This window comes from Nuphar pumila, chromosome 10, assembly GCF_984573655.1.
Source record: "Nuphar pumila chromosome 10, dmNupPumi1.hap1.1, whole genome shotgun sequence".
Classification (NCBI taxonomy): Eukaryota; Viridiplantae; Streptophyta; class Magnoliopsida; order Nymphaeales; family Nymphaeaceae; genus Nuphar; species Nuphar pumila.
In genome coordinates, this window is record NC_143258.1 from 8,480,521 (window position 1) to 8,500,999 (window position 20,479).

The 20,479-nt window shown below is 37.1% G+C and overlaps 1 protein-coding gene across 3 annotated transcripts in view; it reads left to right on the top strand.

The window, feature by feature from the left end:
* The window catches only part of LOC149823436 (E3 UFM1-protein ligase 1 homolog), a 131,871-nt gene that overhangs the window by 37,943 nt on the left and 73,449 nt on the right, over positions 1-20,479 (top strand). For all 3 annotated transcript variants that reach the window (XM_090018835.1, XM_090018837.1, XM_090018836.1), the window contains exons 5-6: positions 11,063-11,128; positions 11,232-11,335. In XM_090018835.1, coding sequence (XP_089874961.1) covers positions 11,063-11,128; positions 11,232-11,335 — 170 coding nt within the window. The remainder of the gene's footprint in view (positions 1-11,062; positions 11,129-11,231; positions 11,336-20,479) is intronic.

Genomic DNA, 20,479 nt, shown 5'->3' on the forward strand with positions numbered 1-20,479 from the left:
AAGAAAGAGTTCAAGTGTTATGATCCAACTTCGAGGAAGAAGATTATATCTATGATATGACCTTTGAAAACAATCCATATTATATAAGACATGATGTTGAGAAAGAGATATTCATATTGAAGATGAGTTGTCTATACCTTGTTTGCCAAGAGGCTCCATTGATTGTCCTGCTCATGCCACCATTCAAAAGGTCAGGGATAAGCCAGAGGTCATTAAGACCTATTCTAGACGTGAAAATAGCCCATTCATGCCTTCTATTAGGGGTCTCAATGGGTCGGGTTTACCCAGACCCTACCCGAACCAAACCCTATAGGGTCTGGGTATGGTGCTAAATAAGAAGACTGTAACACCCTAAAATTTTAACCCAAAAATTGAAGACTTTTTTTTTTAACAGCGGAAACAAGAAATAATATAGGGTTAAGCATTTCGAGACATTACGGTGGAGAGAAAACTCAACACATTTATTTCCTTCCATTTATCAATGAGAATCATAAGAGTTTCAAATGATATGAACAGTTAAAAATTACAATAAACACAAGCGATCCCTTGAACAATAAATCCAAAAATCTCGATCTGATGCCTCATCCCGCAGCCGCTCATAAACCCTATTCTTTACCTGAAAAATAGTAAATTGATTGGAATTAGACTACCACGTCTAAGTAGGAAAACTGTAACTCTTAATGCAGGTATATCATGTGTCAAGTATGTGATGTAGGTGCCGTTTGTGATTTTCAGCCTATACAGAATCGCGTAAAGAAGACTATGCAACAACAATAATTAAGTAAAGCATTTTATGCAACAACAACAATTAAGCAAGTAAGACATTAATTAAATAAACCATATTTTGCAACAACAATAACAATAACATGTTAAATTATGTAATCAAACTTGTAATTTCGTATATATATTTTATATATATAAGGTAATACATATACATATATATAATATATGTATATGTATTTACCAATTATATATATAAAATATATATAGTCATAGTAAGGGTAGTTTAGGAATTTTACACATTCTTTTTCAAGAATATGTTTTTTGTATTTTCTTTTTTTCTTTTTCTTTATTTATTTTTGCTTTTGCATTTAATGCATTGTACATGCATTGGGAGGGGCCCAACCCACTAGTCGTTGGACCCCTCCAACGGTCACATTTGTGACCGTTGGAGGGGCTCCAACGACTATGTGGAGCCCCTCCCAAGGCCTCCTCCAAAGCCCTATATATATGGGAAGCTCCTCTTGTATTTCTCCAAGGGATTTGGGATTATAGCCCAACCTCTTTAGTGTTTATGAAACTTATGGGTGCAAGTGCACATTTGTGATTCGGTGTGTTGTGTTTGTTGTGCACAAGTGTTCTTGGGTGTGTATGTTCACACATTTATTCTTAAGGTTGTTGCGTTATCGACTAAAGTATCTTGTTGAAGATACTTTTACATGGTATCAAAGCAAGGTTGAAGAAGAAGAATTGCGGCTCGCCTTCTTTTGCATTCCTCGGGAAGCGTGCCTTCAAGTTTTTTGAAATCAAAGAGGATCATCTTCTTCGAGCAATATTTTAGGAGCTTCTTTTGTCAAGAAAGACGCAAAAAGTAATTAAGGTACATACTATCTCTTGCATTCTTTCCTCTCTAATGGGCGAAAAAGACTCTCATTTCTCTCTTGGGTTTAAGCTTAATGACTCAAACTATCATGTTTGGGCCGGTAATATGGAAGCCCATATTAAAGGAAAGGGGCTTTGGGGTTACGTTTATGGATCCATACCGGAACCGGAACCCAAAATTACCATTGTTGAAGGAGGGGATATTAAGATCCTTGAAGGGGATGAAAGACAAAAGGCCCTTGAAGAGTATTCTAAGAAACATGATGATTGGGAAATGAAGAACTTCAAGATCTTATCTTGGATTTTCTCATCCGTTGAGACCAAGATAAATGCCAATATCATCAAATTTAAAAGGGCTTCCGAAGCTTGGGTATATCTTGAGAAAATGTACACCTCAAGAGATCTATCCCACAAGTACTTCCTCTAAAAGAGGGCTTTGACTCTCCAACAAAATGACATGACCATTCGGGAGTACTTTGCCGAATTATCCTCTATTTGGGACGAGCTCGCAATCCTTGAACCTAAATGAAGTGGTGAGGCAATCGAATTAAGGCACAAACAACTTGAAGAAGATCGGTTCTTCAATTTTTTAAATGGCCTTAGACCCGAATTTGAACAAGTTCGGTCCTCTCTTCTCTCCGCCTTCACATCCCCTCACTCGAAGATGTTATCACCAAGCTAAGTGGTGAAGAAACCCGTATGGGGATTGACAAAAATAATCCTAGCATTCTTGTTACTTCCTCTACTCAAGAAGATGGTGAAATGGCTAATGCCGTGTCAAGGCCGGGAAATAACATGAGGACCTATAGACCTCCTCATTTCAAGAATCAAGGTCAAGGAGGAAATGATCGGTATGGCAAAAGAGACTATAGCAAAGTAACTTGCTATCATTGTAAAGAACCCGGACATATCAAACCCTTGTGTCCTAAATGGAAGAAATTGATTGCAACGGCTATGGCATCTCAAGTTGAAGAACGACCCTCTTTATCAAGTGAGTCTCTTTCTCTTCAACAAATCGTGGAAGCCCTACAACCTCTTCTCAAGGGAGGTACTTCCGGAGCCGCTATGTCATCCTCTTCCTCCGGTAAGACATCTTGGCTTTTAGATTCCGGGGCATCCTTTCACATGACCCCTAGTTATTGCACTCTTTCAAATTTTTCTAAAAATGTTTTTCCATCCTTTGTATCAACCGCGGACGGTACATCTCTTGAGATTAAAGGAATAGGTAATTTTGAAAAACAAGACTTCTTTGTTCCAAAAATTCGTTTTATCCCAAACCTTAACCTAAATCTTCTTTCCGTTTCCCAACTCTCGGACCATGGTTGCGATATAAAATTTTCTTCTAATAAATGTTGGATACAGGATCGCCAGTCCGGGAGATTGATTGGGGAAGGCTCTAGAAGAGGAGACCTCTACTACGTAGATTTTCTTCAAGTTCCCAAGAGTCAATTTTGCAACGTCGTCCAAAACAAAGACATTCATGTATGGCATAAGAGATTGGGTCATCCCAATATTGTTAAAATCTCGTATTTGCCTTTTGTTAAACATCTTTGTAAAAGTGACTTTTTGTGTAATGAATGCATTCTTGGGAAAATGAAATGTTTGCCCTTTCCTCAAAGATCCATGTTTACGACAAAACCATTTGAAATTGTCCATTTCGATGTATGGGGACCGGCTCCGATAATGTCAAAAGGAGGTTTTTCATATTATGTGATCTTTGTGGATGACTATACTAGGTTTTGTTGGATCTATTTCCTTAAACATAAACATGAAGTTTTTTCAACCTTTAAAAGTTTTCACATGATGATTTCAAATCAATTCAATGGATGTTTAAAAATCTTTAGGTCTGACTCTGGAGGAGAATACCTCTCAAATGAATTTAAGAGTTATCTTGAAAATTTTGGGATTCTTCACCAAAAATCATGTCCGAAAACCCCTCAACAAAATGGGTTAGCCGAACGAAAACACAGGCACATCATTGAAACAACTAGGACTTTGCTCATTTCTCAAAACATTCCAAAAAATCTTTGGGCTGAGGCAGCTCTTACCTCTGTCTATCTCATAAACCGACTTCCATCGAAAAATTTAAACAAAATTTCTCCCTTTGAAAAACTGTATGATAAGGAACCTGATTATAGCAGGTTAAGGGTCTTTGGGTGTAAGTGTTTTGTTCTTACTGATAAGAATGACAAACTTTCTCCAAAAGCCATTCCTTGTGCCTTTCTTGGCTATTCTGAAACCCAAAAGGGGTTTCGTTGTTATGATATCAAAAGTGATAAATTGTATGTTTCCAGGAACGTGAGTTTTTTGGAAAATGTTAGTGGATTTGAACGTTGTGACCCCATAATGAAAATATGGATTATTCTTTTTTATTTGATTTACTGAATAAGGACGATGATACTAGTGATAATGAGTCAGATCAAGGTAACCCAAATGAACTTGAAACCGAGGAAAACATCTCCTTGTCTCCTTCGTCACATCAACCTATTGAATTACCTAGAGACCCTATCACCTACTCTCATAGAGACCAAAACAACTTTAAGAGTGCTCTTGACAGATATAATGATGCCAGTCCCAGTGCCTCTCAGAATGAAGTGATCCCTCGTAGAATTGAGAGAAGTAGAAGGCCTCCTTCTAGGTTCATTTCCTATGACTCTTTCTCACCAAGATATAGAGCCTGCCTTAGTGCCATCCACTCTTATATAGAACCTAGAAATTTTGAAGAAGCACGTAAATGCCCTGAATGGATTAATGCCATGGACAATGAACTTGAGGCTCTGAGAAGAGCCAAAACCTGGGAATTCCAAAATCTTCCTAAAGGCAAGAAAACAATAGGGTGCAGATGGGTTTTCAAAGTAAAAACTAAAAGTGATGGATCCCTTGAAAGATATAAAGCTCGCTTGGTTGCAAAAGGATATAGTCAAGAATATGGTATTGACTATGAAGAAACTTTTGCTCCTGTAGCTCGTATGGTCACTGTTCGATGTCTTATAACCGTTGCCTCTATCAACAAATGGAACATCTATCAAATGGATGTGAAAAATGCCTTTTTAAATGGCGATTTAAGCGAAGAAGTCTACATGGATGCTCCTCCTGGAATGAAGACTCCTAAGGGAAAGGTGCTTCGTCTTCAGAAAGCACTCTATGGCCTAAAACAAGCTCCCAAGGCTTGGTATGATAGATTTAACTCTGTTATGATTGAGAATGGTTTTTCCTCTTGTTTTACTGACACTGCTCTATTTGTTAGAAAATCCAATGCAGGGATTGTAATTTTACTTCTGTATGTTGATGACATGCTCATCACTGGGAGTGATTCTAACGGGGTTAAAAGTATAAAATCTATCTTAAAAGATAAATTTGAAATGTCTGACTTGGGTTTTTTAACTTATTTTTTTGGGAATTGAAGTGGCATACTCTCTTAGAGGATATTTCTTATCTCAAACTAAGCTTGCTTCTGAGATCATTGACAGGTCAGGTATTACAGATGAGAAGCTGTGTGAAACTCCTGCGGTAGTAGGAGCAAAGATGAAAATTGATGATGGAGTTCCCCTGTTGGATCCTACACCCTACAGACAACTTGTAGGATCTCTGATGTATCTGAGTATTACCAAACCAGATATATCCTATGCAGTCCATACTGCAAGTCAGTTTCAGCATGCGCCTACATCCGTTCACATGAGTGCCATCTTACGGGTCGTAAGATACATAAAGGGTACTCTAAATAAGGGAGTTTTTCTGTCCTCTTCCTCTGACTTAAAATTGATTGCTTATACTGACTCAGATTGGGGAGGTGACCCAAATAACCGTCACTCCACCACTGGTTTTTGTGTGTTCTTAGGAGACTCACTAATTTCGTGGAGATGCAAGAAGCAACAAAAGGTGTCGCTCTCCTCAACTGAAGCTGAATATCGTGCCATGACCACTATTACCATGGAGATTGTTTGAATTCACCAACTGCTAGAAGACATGGGGATCAAAATTGAAGGACCCACCAAGCTATGCTGCGACAACAAAAGTGCAATCTACATTGCAAAGAACCACACCTTTCATGAGCGGACAAAACACATCGAAATGGACTGTCACTATGTTCGTGAAGCATATCTCCGAGGAGTTATCGATCTTCCTTATGTCACGTCCGAATATCAGTTGGCAGATTTCTTTACTAAAGCCTTGTGCGCTCCGCGGTTCAACTTCCTTCTTGGCAAACTATCGGTCATCTTGCCCTAAGTTTGAGGGGGGTGTTAAATTATGTAATCAAACTTGTAATTTCGTATATATATTATATATATATATATAAGGTAATACATATACATATATATAATATATGTATATGTATTTACCAATTATATATATAAAATATATATAGTCATAGTAAGGGTAGTTTAGGAATTTTACACATATTCTTTTTCAAGAATATGTTTTTTGTATTTTCTTTTTTTCTTTTTCTTTATTTATTTTTGCTTTTGCATTTAATGCATTGTACATGCATTGGGAGGGGCCCAACCCACTAGTCGTTGGACCCCTCCAACGGTCACATTTGTGATAGTTGGAGGGGCTCCAACGACTATGTGGAGCCCCTCCCAAGGCCTCCTCCAAAGCCCTATATATATGGGCAGCTCCTCTTGTATTTCTCCAAGGGATTTGGGATTATAGCACAACCTCTTTAGTGTTTATGAAACTTATGGGTGCAAGTGCACATTTGTGATTCGGTGTGTTGTGTTTGTTGTGCACAAGTGTTCTTGGGTGTGTATGTTCACACATTTATTCTTAAGGTTGTTGCGTTATCGACTAAAGTATCTTGTTGAAGATACTTTTACATAACATACATAATATTCATGTAACAACCACAATATGAATTCCATTATCTCATATCTACACATTTTAGAATTTCGTTTCATCACAAGCTAAGAATATAGAGTATGCTGAAAGAATATGCAAATGTCTCTTTAATTACTCCACTCACTGTGATACCTAACTATTTTAAATAATGATTATTTTATCTTATCCCGTGGGTACACGCGGGCCGAGGCAATCATCACAAAAGAGAACGTTCGGGGGTATATTATTCAAGGTTATTTTATTAACCCGAACATTCTAAATGAGACTGAAATCACAAGGGAGCGGTCAGTGACCGAGAGAATCTCCCAAAGGCCAAACCAAAACAGGATGCATCCCTAACTTCTGCAGAAGAAGAAAGAGCTACCACTTAGGACATATTGGTAGTCCGGGTCCCCCCCAACTTCGAGTACTGGGGACCAACGAGTCATTTTAGCTCGAAAACTTAAACACGTCCCCGGAGTTTTATACCACCTACCCTCTCCAAGGTAAGCCCAAATCTGAGTGGGTTAATCTTTTCATTTAATTAATTTTCCGAAGTAAAGGGGCATTTCCCCAACTTTCTTCTATTACCATAACAGTCGATCACAGTCTTAGTCATTTTACCAAGGTTTATAAAACAGTCTAAATCCTTTGTAATATTGATTTCATAGACCGACTTAAAGTGCTCTGGTGCCTTTAAACCAGTCAAGCACACAACATTTACAATTAAGTTTTCATCATTTTATTGCCATAGCTCACGCTAATAGCCTAAGTACCCGCATCGGGTATTCCATTCATATTGCCTTTTTAGGCAAAGCACATTTCTATATGTCACTAAGTGCACCTTCATATATTTGAAACCAACATAACATCCTCATTCCTCAAATACAAACAACGTGCTGCATACAAGCAATTCACATCACACATTTTTTTTTGACAAAAGGCAGTTTAAGAATTTATGAGGAAGAAGCTTATTAGACTGCAGCATTTTTTTTTCCACACAATATCATACATACCACTTGTATAAGATTATACATGATTACATGTATTCCGATTTGATCCCAGCCAACATAACAATTTGAAGTCAATACTCATGATGAGAAATAAAATAACTTTGAACTCAAGTCTGATAATAAGCAATAAAATAACTCAAAATCGAGCATGCTAGTAGTTAACGAAAACATATGTATTCAGCTTTGATATCAGTTGTTAAACCAACATTGAAACAGATTTGACATAGTCAGTGAAATGACAAATAGTTATCTTGGATATCATTCAATATAACAACATAGAAATCAGATTTGATGACAGACACAAGATATCTTATAATCAAATCTAATCACAGTCAACAACTAATAGGAAAACATATTTGATACAATCTACGAAATTAAAATATTACTCCAATATTTAAACTGTCAGCAGAACATCATATAAACCATAGGTTTACATTGTTTTTATGTTTGTGGCATGTCATATTTGAATCTCCAAGTCAGATATGTATCCTCGTTCAGGAGTTTTCCATTATCACTACTTAGTGTGGTGTATAAACTTCACGGCCATATAAAGAGCTTAACTGTGAACTAAGGCATTGATAAAGTAAAGTTTTAATGTAAAAGTAACATCAGAACCTACGATAGCAAATAGTTGTAATTTGAATGTATAGCATGCTCTATTGTAAAGACAATTAACATAAGTCATAGGTTAACGCACAAATAAATCCGTATTTGGTTTTATCGAGTCCCAAATTAGGAAACCCCCACACTTGGGGTTACCAGTTTTAAGAAAATGAAACCCCACGGCTGAGGCTATCTAATGCTTCAGCCGAAATTCTCCCAAACGAACAGATTTGGTGTTTTGTTTTTCGAGTTAGGGTTAATCAAGAAAATCCCCACACCTGGGGTTACCAGTTTCAAGAAAATGAAACCCCACGGCTGAGGCTATCCAATGCTTCAGCCGAAAATCTCCCAAACGAACAGATTTGGGGTTTTGTTTTTCGAGTTAGGGTTAGTCAAGAAAATCCCCAAATCGGAAAGTTGCAGCTATCGGAAACCCCATCTCACCGACTTGTTTTTTTTTTCGACAACCACGACTCCCACCAGAGGCATGGAACCAACGTGAATTAGAGTTCCCTCGTAACCGACCCAAACACCACCGGACCCAGTCCATAACCAACAAGAAAAAGTACAAAATCCTACCATTTTCCGGCGAAGGGGTTGCGGCAACCACGAGGGAAGGTCAGCTTTGACAGCACCACCAGTAGAGGAGAGGTCGGCTTCTCTTGGCAAGGGCTTCGAGTTGCAGGCCGGAGCTCGGAGGGCGATCCAAAAGATAGAGAGGCCGAGGAGAGTGAGAGAGGGAAAAGAGATAGCGAGAGAGGGATGTAAGAGAAAAAGAGAGGTGTGTGAGGGGAGTAAATAGGGCGGGTGGCCCCGAAACGGAAGGAGGTAGTTACCTCCTCCTCCTCGGCGGCTGCGCACACCCATTCCCCTTTCACGCTATCGCCCTGCGTTAGGGTTCATTCAGAACCCTACGCAGCTTATCGGGCAGCCCAGTATCAGGTTAAAAAAATTATACTTACCTTGCGTACGCGGGCGTGGCTCGGGTCTGGATCCGAGACCCGGGATCCAACCGAGTGTTGGATCCGCGTCTCTCTTGCGATCTGGATCCGTAAGTTGGATCCATATGGATCCAACCGTAAATTTATTAAAATTATTTATATATATTTAATGTGTTTACTATTGTATTACTATTATTATTTATCTATTTATTTCTAATATATGTATATGATATTATATATATGGACCCTAATTGATATGGGTCCCGGATCCGAATCGTGGATTCCAGCAATTTATTATAGATCCAACATTAAAATTTTAAGTGGATCCATACTACATTTAAATCTCAGAGGTCCAGGATCCAAATGTCGTAATGTGGATCCACCCATCACATATGCTATTAGGGACCCCTCTAAAGTGTTATAGGTACAAAAATAAAAATTTTCTCATTAACATCCGATTTACTTCAAGGATCCAAATAGGTTATCCAAGATCCAATTACGAGTAAATAATTAAAACAATAAAATATTCTTGTATCACCTTAATGACTTAAAATCTAAATTTATTTATCTGATAAAAATCACGGGTATTACAAAGACACCATCAAGACCCAGTCCGGACCCGAAGGTTCAATTAATACATGGAGTCTGGTATAGTTTGTGAAATTTTATACTAAACCCATGTAACGAAATGGCATGAATCCCGATGCATTCCGAAATGAATTCCAAGAACCCAAAAGTGATGTATTTGAATACAAACTAATCATAACAAATAAAAATGGAACACAAGTATTATGAATGAATAATTTCATTAAGAAATTCAAAATACAAATAAGAAATTCAAAATACAAAGAACCTCGTTACAAAACACTCAAAGCTCAAAAGAGCCTAAATCTACCCATCACTCTCATAACCTTCACACCCACACACCCCCGTATTTATAAAGAAAGATGAGAGAAGAGGGAATAAAGAGGGCTCCAATCTAGCCGTTGGAGAGGGTCCAACGGCTAGATAAAGTCAACCTAGGTTGACTATAATATATATTTATATATATTATATATGCATAACTATATATACATACTATATATAATATATTATATATAACTATATATTATATATATAAATATATATATGTATATATATGTATACATATATACATACATATATACATACATATATATATATATAAATAATAATACATAAAAATAATACATTTTTCTTAACATAACCCTCAAACTTATAAGTTTGTAAATACAAATAAAGAACCCATTACATAAAATATTTTCATTGACTTCATCAAGTTCTTCCATTCATTGCTTCCTTAAAGGGTACTCCTGATCTTCAAACATATGTTCTATTATACAAAAGTTTTTTAGGATATTCAATATCATCAATGCTTGAGAACATGTAAATAGACCTCACAAAGTATCCCAATTATACTCATATATATCATAAGATTTCAAAAAATTACCTATATTAATTATATATTATGGAAAGAGGATGGCCAAACACACCAAAAAATACAAAATATAGAAAATATTTAATAAGACAATTTAATGATTTTCAAGATCATTTAAAGTACGAAAAAATCTTCTGACATTAATTTTGAAAACTCATTATAGTCATTGAGAGGCTCACCTCAATGGATAATTTTAAAAAAATCATAGTTCTTAATTCCGCTTCCCCCACGCTTCCCCCTCGCTTCCCCATTTTTTTCATTTTTTTTCGCTTCCCCTCGCTTCCGGTTCGCTTCCTAGGTCGCTTCCGGTTCGCTTCCTAGGTCGTTTCCGAGACGGTTCGGAATTTTCTTCTAAGTGGTCCCACGCTTCCCCGCTTCCTAAATTTTTTAAAGTGCCTCACTTCCCGTATCGCTTCCCGCTCCCTCGACTGGTAACTCTGGTTCAGAGCTATAACATTCATTGGTAACATTAAAAACCTTTGGTTTAATCATAGAGTGATTACTAATTTTTCATATGGAAGAATAGTACAACATTGATTACTCAAACAGTGTTTGTCTGCAACTTTGTTTCTGATCTTTGTATTTAGGTGCATTGGCAACCCTAACACTATGTTTCTCATGTATTCTAGAATTCATATATAAGTTATGATGTCCTTCACAAACTTGCAGTTCCCCAGCCTAAGCACTATTTACAGGTACTGAAAGGAGTCAAGGACATATCTGTATGTTATTGGCATATGCAGTCTTTTTTTATTTTTTTTGGACAAAATTTAATGTTGTTTATGCACTCTGATTTAGTCCAGATATCCTGAAGGTATACCACTGGAGACAGTTTTTGTACACCCTTCAATGGTTGAGATGTTGGATGCTGCAGCAGAAGATGCTATAGAACATGCTAGCTGGTGAGTTCTGGCTAGTGGTCTTTTGGGTTTAATTTTCATATGGAAGTTAGTAACTGCTCCAATATTTGTACTGTCATTTGGTCAATGTGATATGGTTTTATCTTTATCACGCTGATAGAATTGAAAAAGAAAAAGAAAAAGAAAAAGAAAAAGAAAAAGCAGATCAATTCTATCAGCATGATAAAGGTAAAACCATATATTTTTATAGGATAATTATTATTTATTATTATCTTTTTATTGGATCATTTATTATTGTGTTGCATAAAGTAAATCATGACCATTTTCATAAACTCCAACATTTTTACTAAATGAAAAGCATTCATGAATTTACCTTTCTTAGTAGGCTGATAAATGCCATAAAAGAATTCAAGGTCCTTTCATTCTTTCTGAAATTCAAATCTCAAGAGGATGGGCAACTTTTGCCTGAACTACTTTCATTAACTTATAGATGGCAAGAAATGCGATGCATATACAACATCAAATATGGTGTTCGTAACTTCATACTTGATGGAGTGGGCAAATAACATTGCCAACTTCTTCTATGATACCTGCTTAATTCATAGTGTAAGGACAAATCCATCAAGTATTTGTAGTCTGCTTGAAGGATTCATATAAGGCTCATGCAGATCTGTATTTAGGATGACATTTGTGAATGTCCATGTGATTCAGCTGCCATCTCCTCACTGATGCACCAGCTACAAACGCTCTCACTATGCTTTTACGCAATTGCTGCAAAGGTCTAAATATATTCTTTAGTCTTCAGAATAATAGTTACTGGAAGCTTAATCTTGGAGTCAGCTTTGGATTTTGAGAAGCTCACTTTGAAGAATCGGAACCTTGCTCCTTTCAATATAAAATTGAACATTTTTTTTGTGATGATGAGTAGTCTGCATAGGAATGAGAGTCACTCTAACACCCCTAAAATTGTAACCTTAATTATTGTTCAAATATTAAAATTTCGAGACCAATTTTTTTTTTGATAAGTATAAGTAAATCCGATCTTATAATGTGGAAACGATTTTAAAAAACGGTTAAAACTTTGAGCGGGGTTACACTAAAAATAACAATCAAATCAAAATGTATGGGATATATACATTTCAAACCACATACAATATAAGACTGAAATATGAAGAGTTTTAATTTTATTTCAAATCAGAATATAAAAACAATAGTTCAGTCTCTACATGATTAAATACTTAAAAAGAAAAGATCATGTCTACCAAGATCGCAAGGTAAGAGTGGACCCTCGAGGATGTAGCTCGACTAGTCCTTCGCTCCAACTACTCACCATACTTTACCTGCATTACTGGTCTCCCATAAAACGAGGTCAAACTCGCTAAAGTCTGGTAAAGCAACCCAACTCAAACTTAAAAAAAATATATCAAGCATTTAAAGGTAGACATAATATATTATTCATCAATCGTCAAGGGATAAACAAGGAAATAATGTCCTATGAGTTATTCATTTTAAGCATTTGAACATAAAGCATTTAAAAGCTGTTCATCACTTAATATTATATTCAATCTTAATTCACATAATAAAGCATAATCTATATGCATTCAAGTCACAAAGTTATCGCATATATATATCTAAGACATTCAAATCACTGCATCATTTTCATATGCATTCATAATTGTTATAAACAATAAGTCAAATCACATTTGACCATTCCAACGTGAAACATACACGTACCTTCTAAGTAATTTAGTTAAATATTCATGGTATGCATCAATCATGATACATAAGTGTGATATATTCAATCAGACAATCATAATGCAATCATTTGTAATGAAATTATGTAGGCGTGATGTATCATTCACCTAATAAGTCAAAACTAATCATTTGTAGGCGTGATGTGTCATTCACCTGTACGCTAACATAAGCGTCAGAATCATAACCTCATATCAAGATCTAAAATTAATAAGGATTTGATTTTTACATCTGAGTTCAGTATATAATCATGCTACAACAGAAAAGTCAAATTTATAGATTCATAGCTGACTCTCAATGAACTCAGAAAATCATCACAATTTATCATAACATTTTATTTAATCATATAAATATTCATAAGATCCATGCCAGATCGCCTGGTATAGGAAATGTACAACGTCACAAGGAGTTACCGCCATAGACAGATGGTTTGCCTAATCTTGGACAATGCACTTTTTCATAGGAATATACTGTCTTCGTAGGCTACCTACTCTTGGACAATGTACTTCTCCACAAAGACTTATTGCTCTAGCCAAATTACTTGATCTGGTTATGCACACCCTCACAGAGAATCATTTTGGAACAGTTTATCAACGAGTACCATATCCAGTGAAAACTATTGTGATACATGCATCAATACAATTTACCACTCTCAAGATTGATAGCCACAAACACGGGTACAAACATGTATACAGTCAATATGCATCACATCATACATCACTTCATATAACACTTAAGTCATAAAATCACACATTTAACTAATAAGCTTACATGAACCATAGTTCACTATTAAACTTAAACATTTATCGCATGCATTCATAATTTCATATCACGTGACATTTAAATCATATCATACAAAAGCATATTATCTTACGCATCATATCATCACCACAAGGAACATTGCATTTCATAAATTAAACTTCGAAACATGCGTAAACAAAACATGAGTTCTATGCATGCATACGTGAACAAACACATTTCATAATACAAAACAACTAAACCTCAACATACGTAACTCCTACATAGTTCGAGTTATGCACACATGTTTTAAATCATATATGCAGTCGTGGAGCCTGATTCAGAGTTTTTGCCCTTGCAGTAAGGGGGGTCCGGGGGGCTCCCCCCCGACGCGGGTCCCGCTGTGCGTTCAGCGGGTGGGGCGCCCCCCAGAAGATTTTTTTTCTTGGGCTTATGTTTGAGACCCAGTTTCTTATTGATCAGACCCAATTTGTTTAGGTGGGAGAGTGTGAGTGAGAGACGAGTCTGACAGAATGAGGGCCCACGATCCTAATTAGGGTCGGGCCCCCTAATATTTAACCATAATTTTTGGTCAAATAGGGGCTTTGACCCCCATTTTGGTCAAATGGGGGTCAAATGGGGGCTTTGACCCCCATTTGACTAAAAATTTGAGGCGTGTACGCCTCATACGCTTTGAGGCACATAGGTACCTAATGGGTTTTTCAGATTTTTTTGTTTTATTTTTAAATTTTGACTAAATAGATGTGATCTATGTACTTGATTTTATAGGGATCAGCCCTTGAAGTGTTCGATTTCGACAAATGGGTGGATTTTTATAAGGTTCGAAAAATCAACGGTCCAAAATCTTGGTAAAATTTTGAGGCTTCGAATAACATTTTTTTTATCGAAAACACATAATCTAGGTGTAGATTCCTCGTAAATCGACCATGCCCAATACATTTATTGGGTCAGAACAGCCAAAAAAACATCAGAAGAGCAGAAAAACCCAGTAAGCATGTATCATATCCAGTGTTGTGAAAAGCGTTGAGGCGTAGCGAGGCGCTCCACCAAAATCTGAGGCGAGGCGTAAGCCTCGAGGCGCAAAGCGTAAGCCTCAAAAAAAATTTTTTTTTTAACTTAAAAAAATTATCTAAAATTATAAATAAATAAGAAATGCTTTATTGATGAAACAACAACCAACAAGAAAAAAAAATCTCAAATAAATACGGAAAAAATATGAGATTAACATGTAAACGTAACATTAATGCAACAACTTGATCTATGTAAGTATCTAAGAAATAAAACATGAGCATTTATTCAATAAAAAATTAACATTAACAACAAAATGCATATTAAAAAATGTAAGTATCTCTCTATATGAGCATTCATCAAATGAAAATAGTTCATCACTCGATAGTCAATGCTATATGCTCCATTGGATAACATATAGATAAGTAGTCTACATCCAGAAATGCTGTCTAAGAACATTCCTCTTTTAACAGTATGCATAGTTTGAGTAATACAGAAAAAATAATAGCTCACATTGCCCAATTGTATTTGCTAACCTGCTCTTTACTGAATATCCAAGTGGCATGCATTGCCTCATTTTATCCGGATCCGTGCCACCACCATCATCTGAAAAGAAAGGAATATCAGGAAACTATTGTAAAATGGAAATACTAAACAGTTTAGTCACGCTATATTTGAAATGGTGCAAGTCAGTGGCATAAAGCCAGCCCCCTGCACATCTTTAAGCTTCTTTATTGAGTAAAAGCTACACACTACACAAAATTTTATGCATTTTCTGCTCCTACAAGTTATCCATTATAAGTAACCAAATATATGAGATCAAAAGAATGTATCAACAAAAATAACATAGTTGCACTTAAAAACAAACAGCCAAAAAATAAGAGTGTCTACAATCAAAGCATAACAAAGCAATGTCAACCACAACCAAGTATTCAAATTGCATCTAACACCCATCTGCTCTTCTAGATAGACAGCAGCAGCAGCATACAAAAAAATCATCAATACAGAACTGTAAGAGGACATGCACAAAAATGACAAAAAAAATGATTCCCTAGAAACTTGATTGCATATAAGGTAACAGTCAGAAACAACTTTAATCCTTGATACCTGCCGTATGGAGAGATTGAAGAGAGGGAGGCAGACACGAAGAAAAAATAATGAAGGGGGTCGGGGTTACCTGGGGTCTGGCAAGGGCTGCCGGCGTCGCGGCTGCTTCCAGCGAGAAGGAGGAGGCCGAGAAGGGAGAGACTTATAACTGCAATGCAGAACATGACAAATAAGTGCATCAGTCAACAAGGAAAAGTAGCACTTCAAAAGAAAAGTAAAAACCCGAAAACTAACATTGGTAGGCCCATGGAATTCAATATCGAAGACTTAGCAGTATTTACCAATAAAGCTTGCCAGTCCTGGGAATAAGAACTAACAACTGTTCAGAAAAAAAAGTGTTTATAGTGACTTTCAGGATCAAAAAACAAATTGTTATCCTTCATACCTGTGCTTTGCTGCAGCAGAGAAAATGAAAAGAACTAAACAGTAAAAGAAAAGAAAAAATAAGGAAAAAAAACAGTGAGGGAAACACCAACATTTCCTCTGTTTTCTCCTGCTTCAAGCTCAAGCCATCTCCAGGCACCCCAAAATTGCTTTACTCTGTTAGAAGAAAGAAACCGGACACCAAAATCCGAGCTCCCCAGGTCTGGACCAATTCATATTCAGTAGATTTGTGCACCAGAAACACTGTAAAAACTCAAGCAGATGGATCATGAATTAGAAACACGGCATTGTCAGTCGCAACATCGACTCTGAGCAGCTTTGCAGCTGCAGGAACCACATCGATCATACTGTATAGACTCTAGAGCATCAAGACCAGCTTCTTCTAGTGGCGCCACCTCATTAAGGTCGAAACCCGGCAAGATCGGAATTCTCTTCTGTTCAGTACTGATGGTGGCCATGGACGAGCAGTGGGCAGCTTCCAACATGATGGTTGCGGCAGCCCTGTCTTCGTTCCAATGGCACCGCTTATGCCCACCGAACTCCTGTCCAGATGACAAGGACTTGTGACATATCTTACACTGATGGGATGGCAGCTCGTCGGTGTCAAATTCCGGCGAGGGGAGCTCGTAGAGAGGTTCAACGACCTCCTTTTCCGCAACTTTTGCATTGAGCAGCTCTTCTTTGGTCTTCCTGTGGTTGGCTCTGTGGCCCTCAAGAGCTTGGTGGAAAGAGAACACCGACGAGCCCTGATCTTCTTCTTCCTCTTCTTCTTTGAAGGCCTGGAATCCGGCCCATTTTCTTCCTGGAGCTCTGCTGCTCGGCTTCGCCTCGCCGAAAAATCCATGGCAGCCGGATTCTTGGCATCCTTGAGCATCATCAGGTCATAAGCGGCATCGAAAATGGGATCGTGGGCTCCACCGTGGGAGACACAGAGACGAGAAGTGGGAGACGAGTGAGGGACTGTGAGAGAGAGGCGAGTGAGGCACTACGAGAGACGAGTGAGGGACTGCATGCGAGAGAGAGATGAGAGAGAGACGAGAGAGAAATGGCAAGAGACGAGAGAGAGACTGTGAAACAAAATGAGAAATTAGGGCAGGGTCGGGGCCCTGATTTAATAGCAGTTAATTTTTGGTCAAATGGGGGCTTTGACCCCATTTGACCAATAAAAAGAGGCGCATACGCCTCACATTGAGGCACATTTTGCCTTGAGGCGTACGCCTCAAGGCCTTTACGCTTTATACCAGCGCCTCAAGGCACAAAGGCCCTCGTCTTGAGGCGAGGCACGCTTTTTGCGCCTTGAGGCACATTTTTAATAGCACTGATCATATCATTAAGCACCTACGCTCTACTCTCTCTCTCTTTCTATATATATATGTGTGTGAAATGCACATAAGATGCATAAATTTTATCATTAATTTTTTTTATACAAGAAAAAACAGGTAGAAAAAAGGTTTAGAAATTTCATGGAGAGATTCTTTAAAAATTCCACATAACAAAATCAATAATATTTACAAATCTCAACAATAGTTCGACCACCACTAGCAATCACCTCACTAGACCTTTAAACCTCAAAATTCAAGAATATCAACTACTAGTACAAGAGCGCAATCACAATGCCACTTATGGGTTAAACTAACACACAAAAAGTGTGAATAACCAATGGGTGCACATAACTCATTACATTGGAAAATAATATCTCTTGTCTACATAAAATAACACTCAAAATTTAAGTGTATCAGCTATTAGAACAAGAGCACAATCACAATACTACTTATAGCTAAACAATCACACAAAAAGTGTAAATAACCATTGGGTGCACATGACTCACCACATTGAAAAGCAACGTCTCTTGTCTACATAAAATGATACTTAAATAAAAAGGATAATGAAAAAAAAAACTAATGTTACCAAGAAGAATAAGGACATCAATTTTAACAATCTTTTGAAATACCATTTAAAAAATAAATAGCCATCATAGATAAACATAATTATAAGCATCCGACATAATAATAATGGCTAAATAAACGAGTGATGCAGCACACTCATAGAACTAGAGATCAAACAACCGTCAGAGCCGAACTATAAGCCAACAATTTAAACTGACAAAAAACGAGGTCTGCACTACTCAACCCCAAAAATATCTCTAGTTCAACAAAAGCAACATAGATTCAGAGGCCAACTCGTCGAGAAATCTAACCATGTAACAAAGAGGAAGTCGACTATATCTTTTTGTTTGATCTTTTACCAAAGGAAGAAAACAGTCCTTATGAACCGAATGATTGTGAGGTAAATCATGATGATAATTCTATTTGTGATAACTCTTTAGATAATGATGTTAATAATACACATCATGATGTTAATGATAATTTAGAGTCATCTCATAATGATGATAATGTGGTTGAGAATTCTTCTAATGATATACATGTATATACTGACATTAGCAAAGAGATCAAACTTGTGCTTATGAAAGGTATACACAAGGTTTACTCATAGAAGAGTCAACCCTTATGAGATCCAACTATGTCTTCATTCCACCAAATAGATTCGTGTCCTATGATTACTTTTCTCCAAACTATAGAGTTTGTTTATTGGCACTCCATTATTATCATGAACCGTACATTACAATGAAGCTAAAAACTATCCTCATTGGATTGAAGCCATGAACATCGAACTAGATGCCCTTTGTAAGGCCAACACTTGGGGAGTAATTAGCCTACCATTAAGAAAGAAACCCATGAGATTAGGTGGGTATTTAAGGTCAAAACTAAAGTTACCAGTCGGGGAAGCTGGAGTGGGAAGCGAGGCATTTCTAAAATTTTAGGAAGCGAAAAGCGCACAACGACTTATAAGATAATCGAGAATCGTCTCGAAAGCGAAAATAGAAGCGAACCAGAAACGACCTAGGAATCGAACAAGAAGCAAATCAGGATTCAAAGGGGACACAAAGAGGGAAGCGACCTAGGATTCGAGAGGGAATCGAACAAGAAGCGAAAATGTAATTATGTTTTTCTTAATTTACCAAAATATAAAATTTATGTTATCATTGACAAAGTAAAACATTAGCAGATAACATGAGTACAACAATATGGTAAATGCATGCAAAACAAGACAAAATAGTAATATTGGAATCTTCTAGCGCATAAGCAAGCAATGAAGCATCGTGTGAAATATACAACAACGAGTCAAGAACACATTTTGCAGCTTATACAATTTGCACAAATAAATCCTGAAAACTTTTACAATTTGCACAAATAAATACTTCTAGGAATGGATAACGACAAAATTCATGTTTCAAAAAAATTTCGATGGCAACAAAGATCATGATTCAAAAAAATTTCTTCATTATATGCTATAACATATCCTATGAACCAGCACAAGAAAAAAAAATGAATTTTAATCCGAGAGAGTCAGCGAGAAAGAGAGATCGAGAGAGAGAGTCAGAGTGATAGAGAGTGAGAGAGCAAGAGACAGGCCGAGAGAGAGTCAAAGCGATAGAGAGCGAGAGACAGTGAAAAAGAGGGAGAGAGATAGAGAGTCAGAGCGAGCGACACAAAGAGCGCAAGAGACAACATGAGTCATTGAGAGAGAGAGAGTACCCGATCACCATGTTTGCCTGAGCAGGAGATCTTCGGAGTCACCGAAGCAATGTCGAAATCGCCAAAGAACGAGAGAGAGACACATACAAACCCTAAGAGTAAAAACTCATAAAACCCTCCGCCTTTCACTCCCCTTGCCTTTTAACAAAAAGAATTCCATTGAAAGGCAATTTTGCCCTTTAAAAAACATTACCTTTTTTTAATAAAAAACAACTACTTAAGGGACAAAATTGTCCAAGCTCCAAAATAAAGAAAACATGATTTTTGGAGTTGGGAATCACATTTCCATCAAAGGAGAAGCTTGCTTCCCGTTAATGGGAAGATCGCTTCACATTTAAAAAGGGCACTTCCCCCAACGTTTTGGAAGCACCGTGTTTCACACTTTCAAAATGCACTTCGGGAAAGCATGTTTTCCCATGTCTATAGGTGCTTCTGGTAACCGTGGTGAAAAGTAAAAGTGATGATACTCTTGAAAGATACAAAGCTAGGTTAGTTGCTAAAGGGTACGCTTAAGAATATAAAATTGATTATTAGGAAACCTTTGCACCGGTGGCGAGAATGACTAGTCTAAGAACCTTAA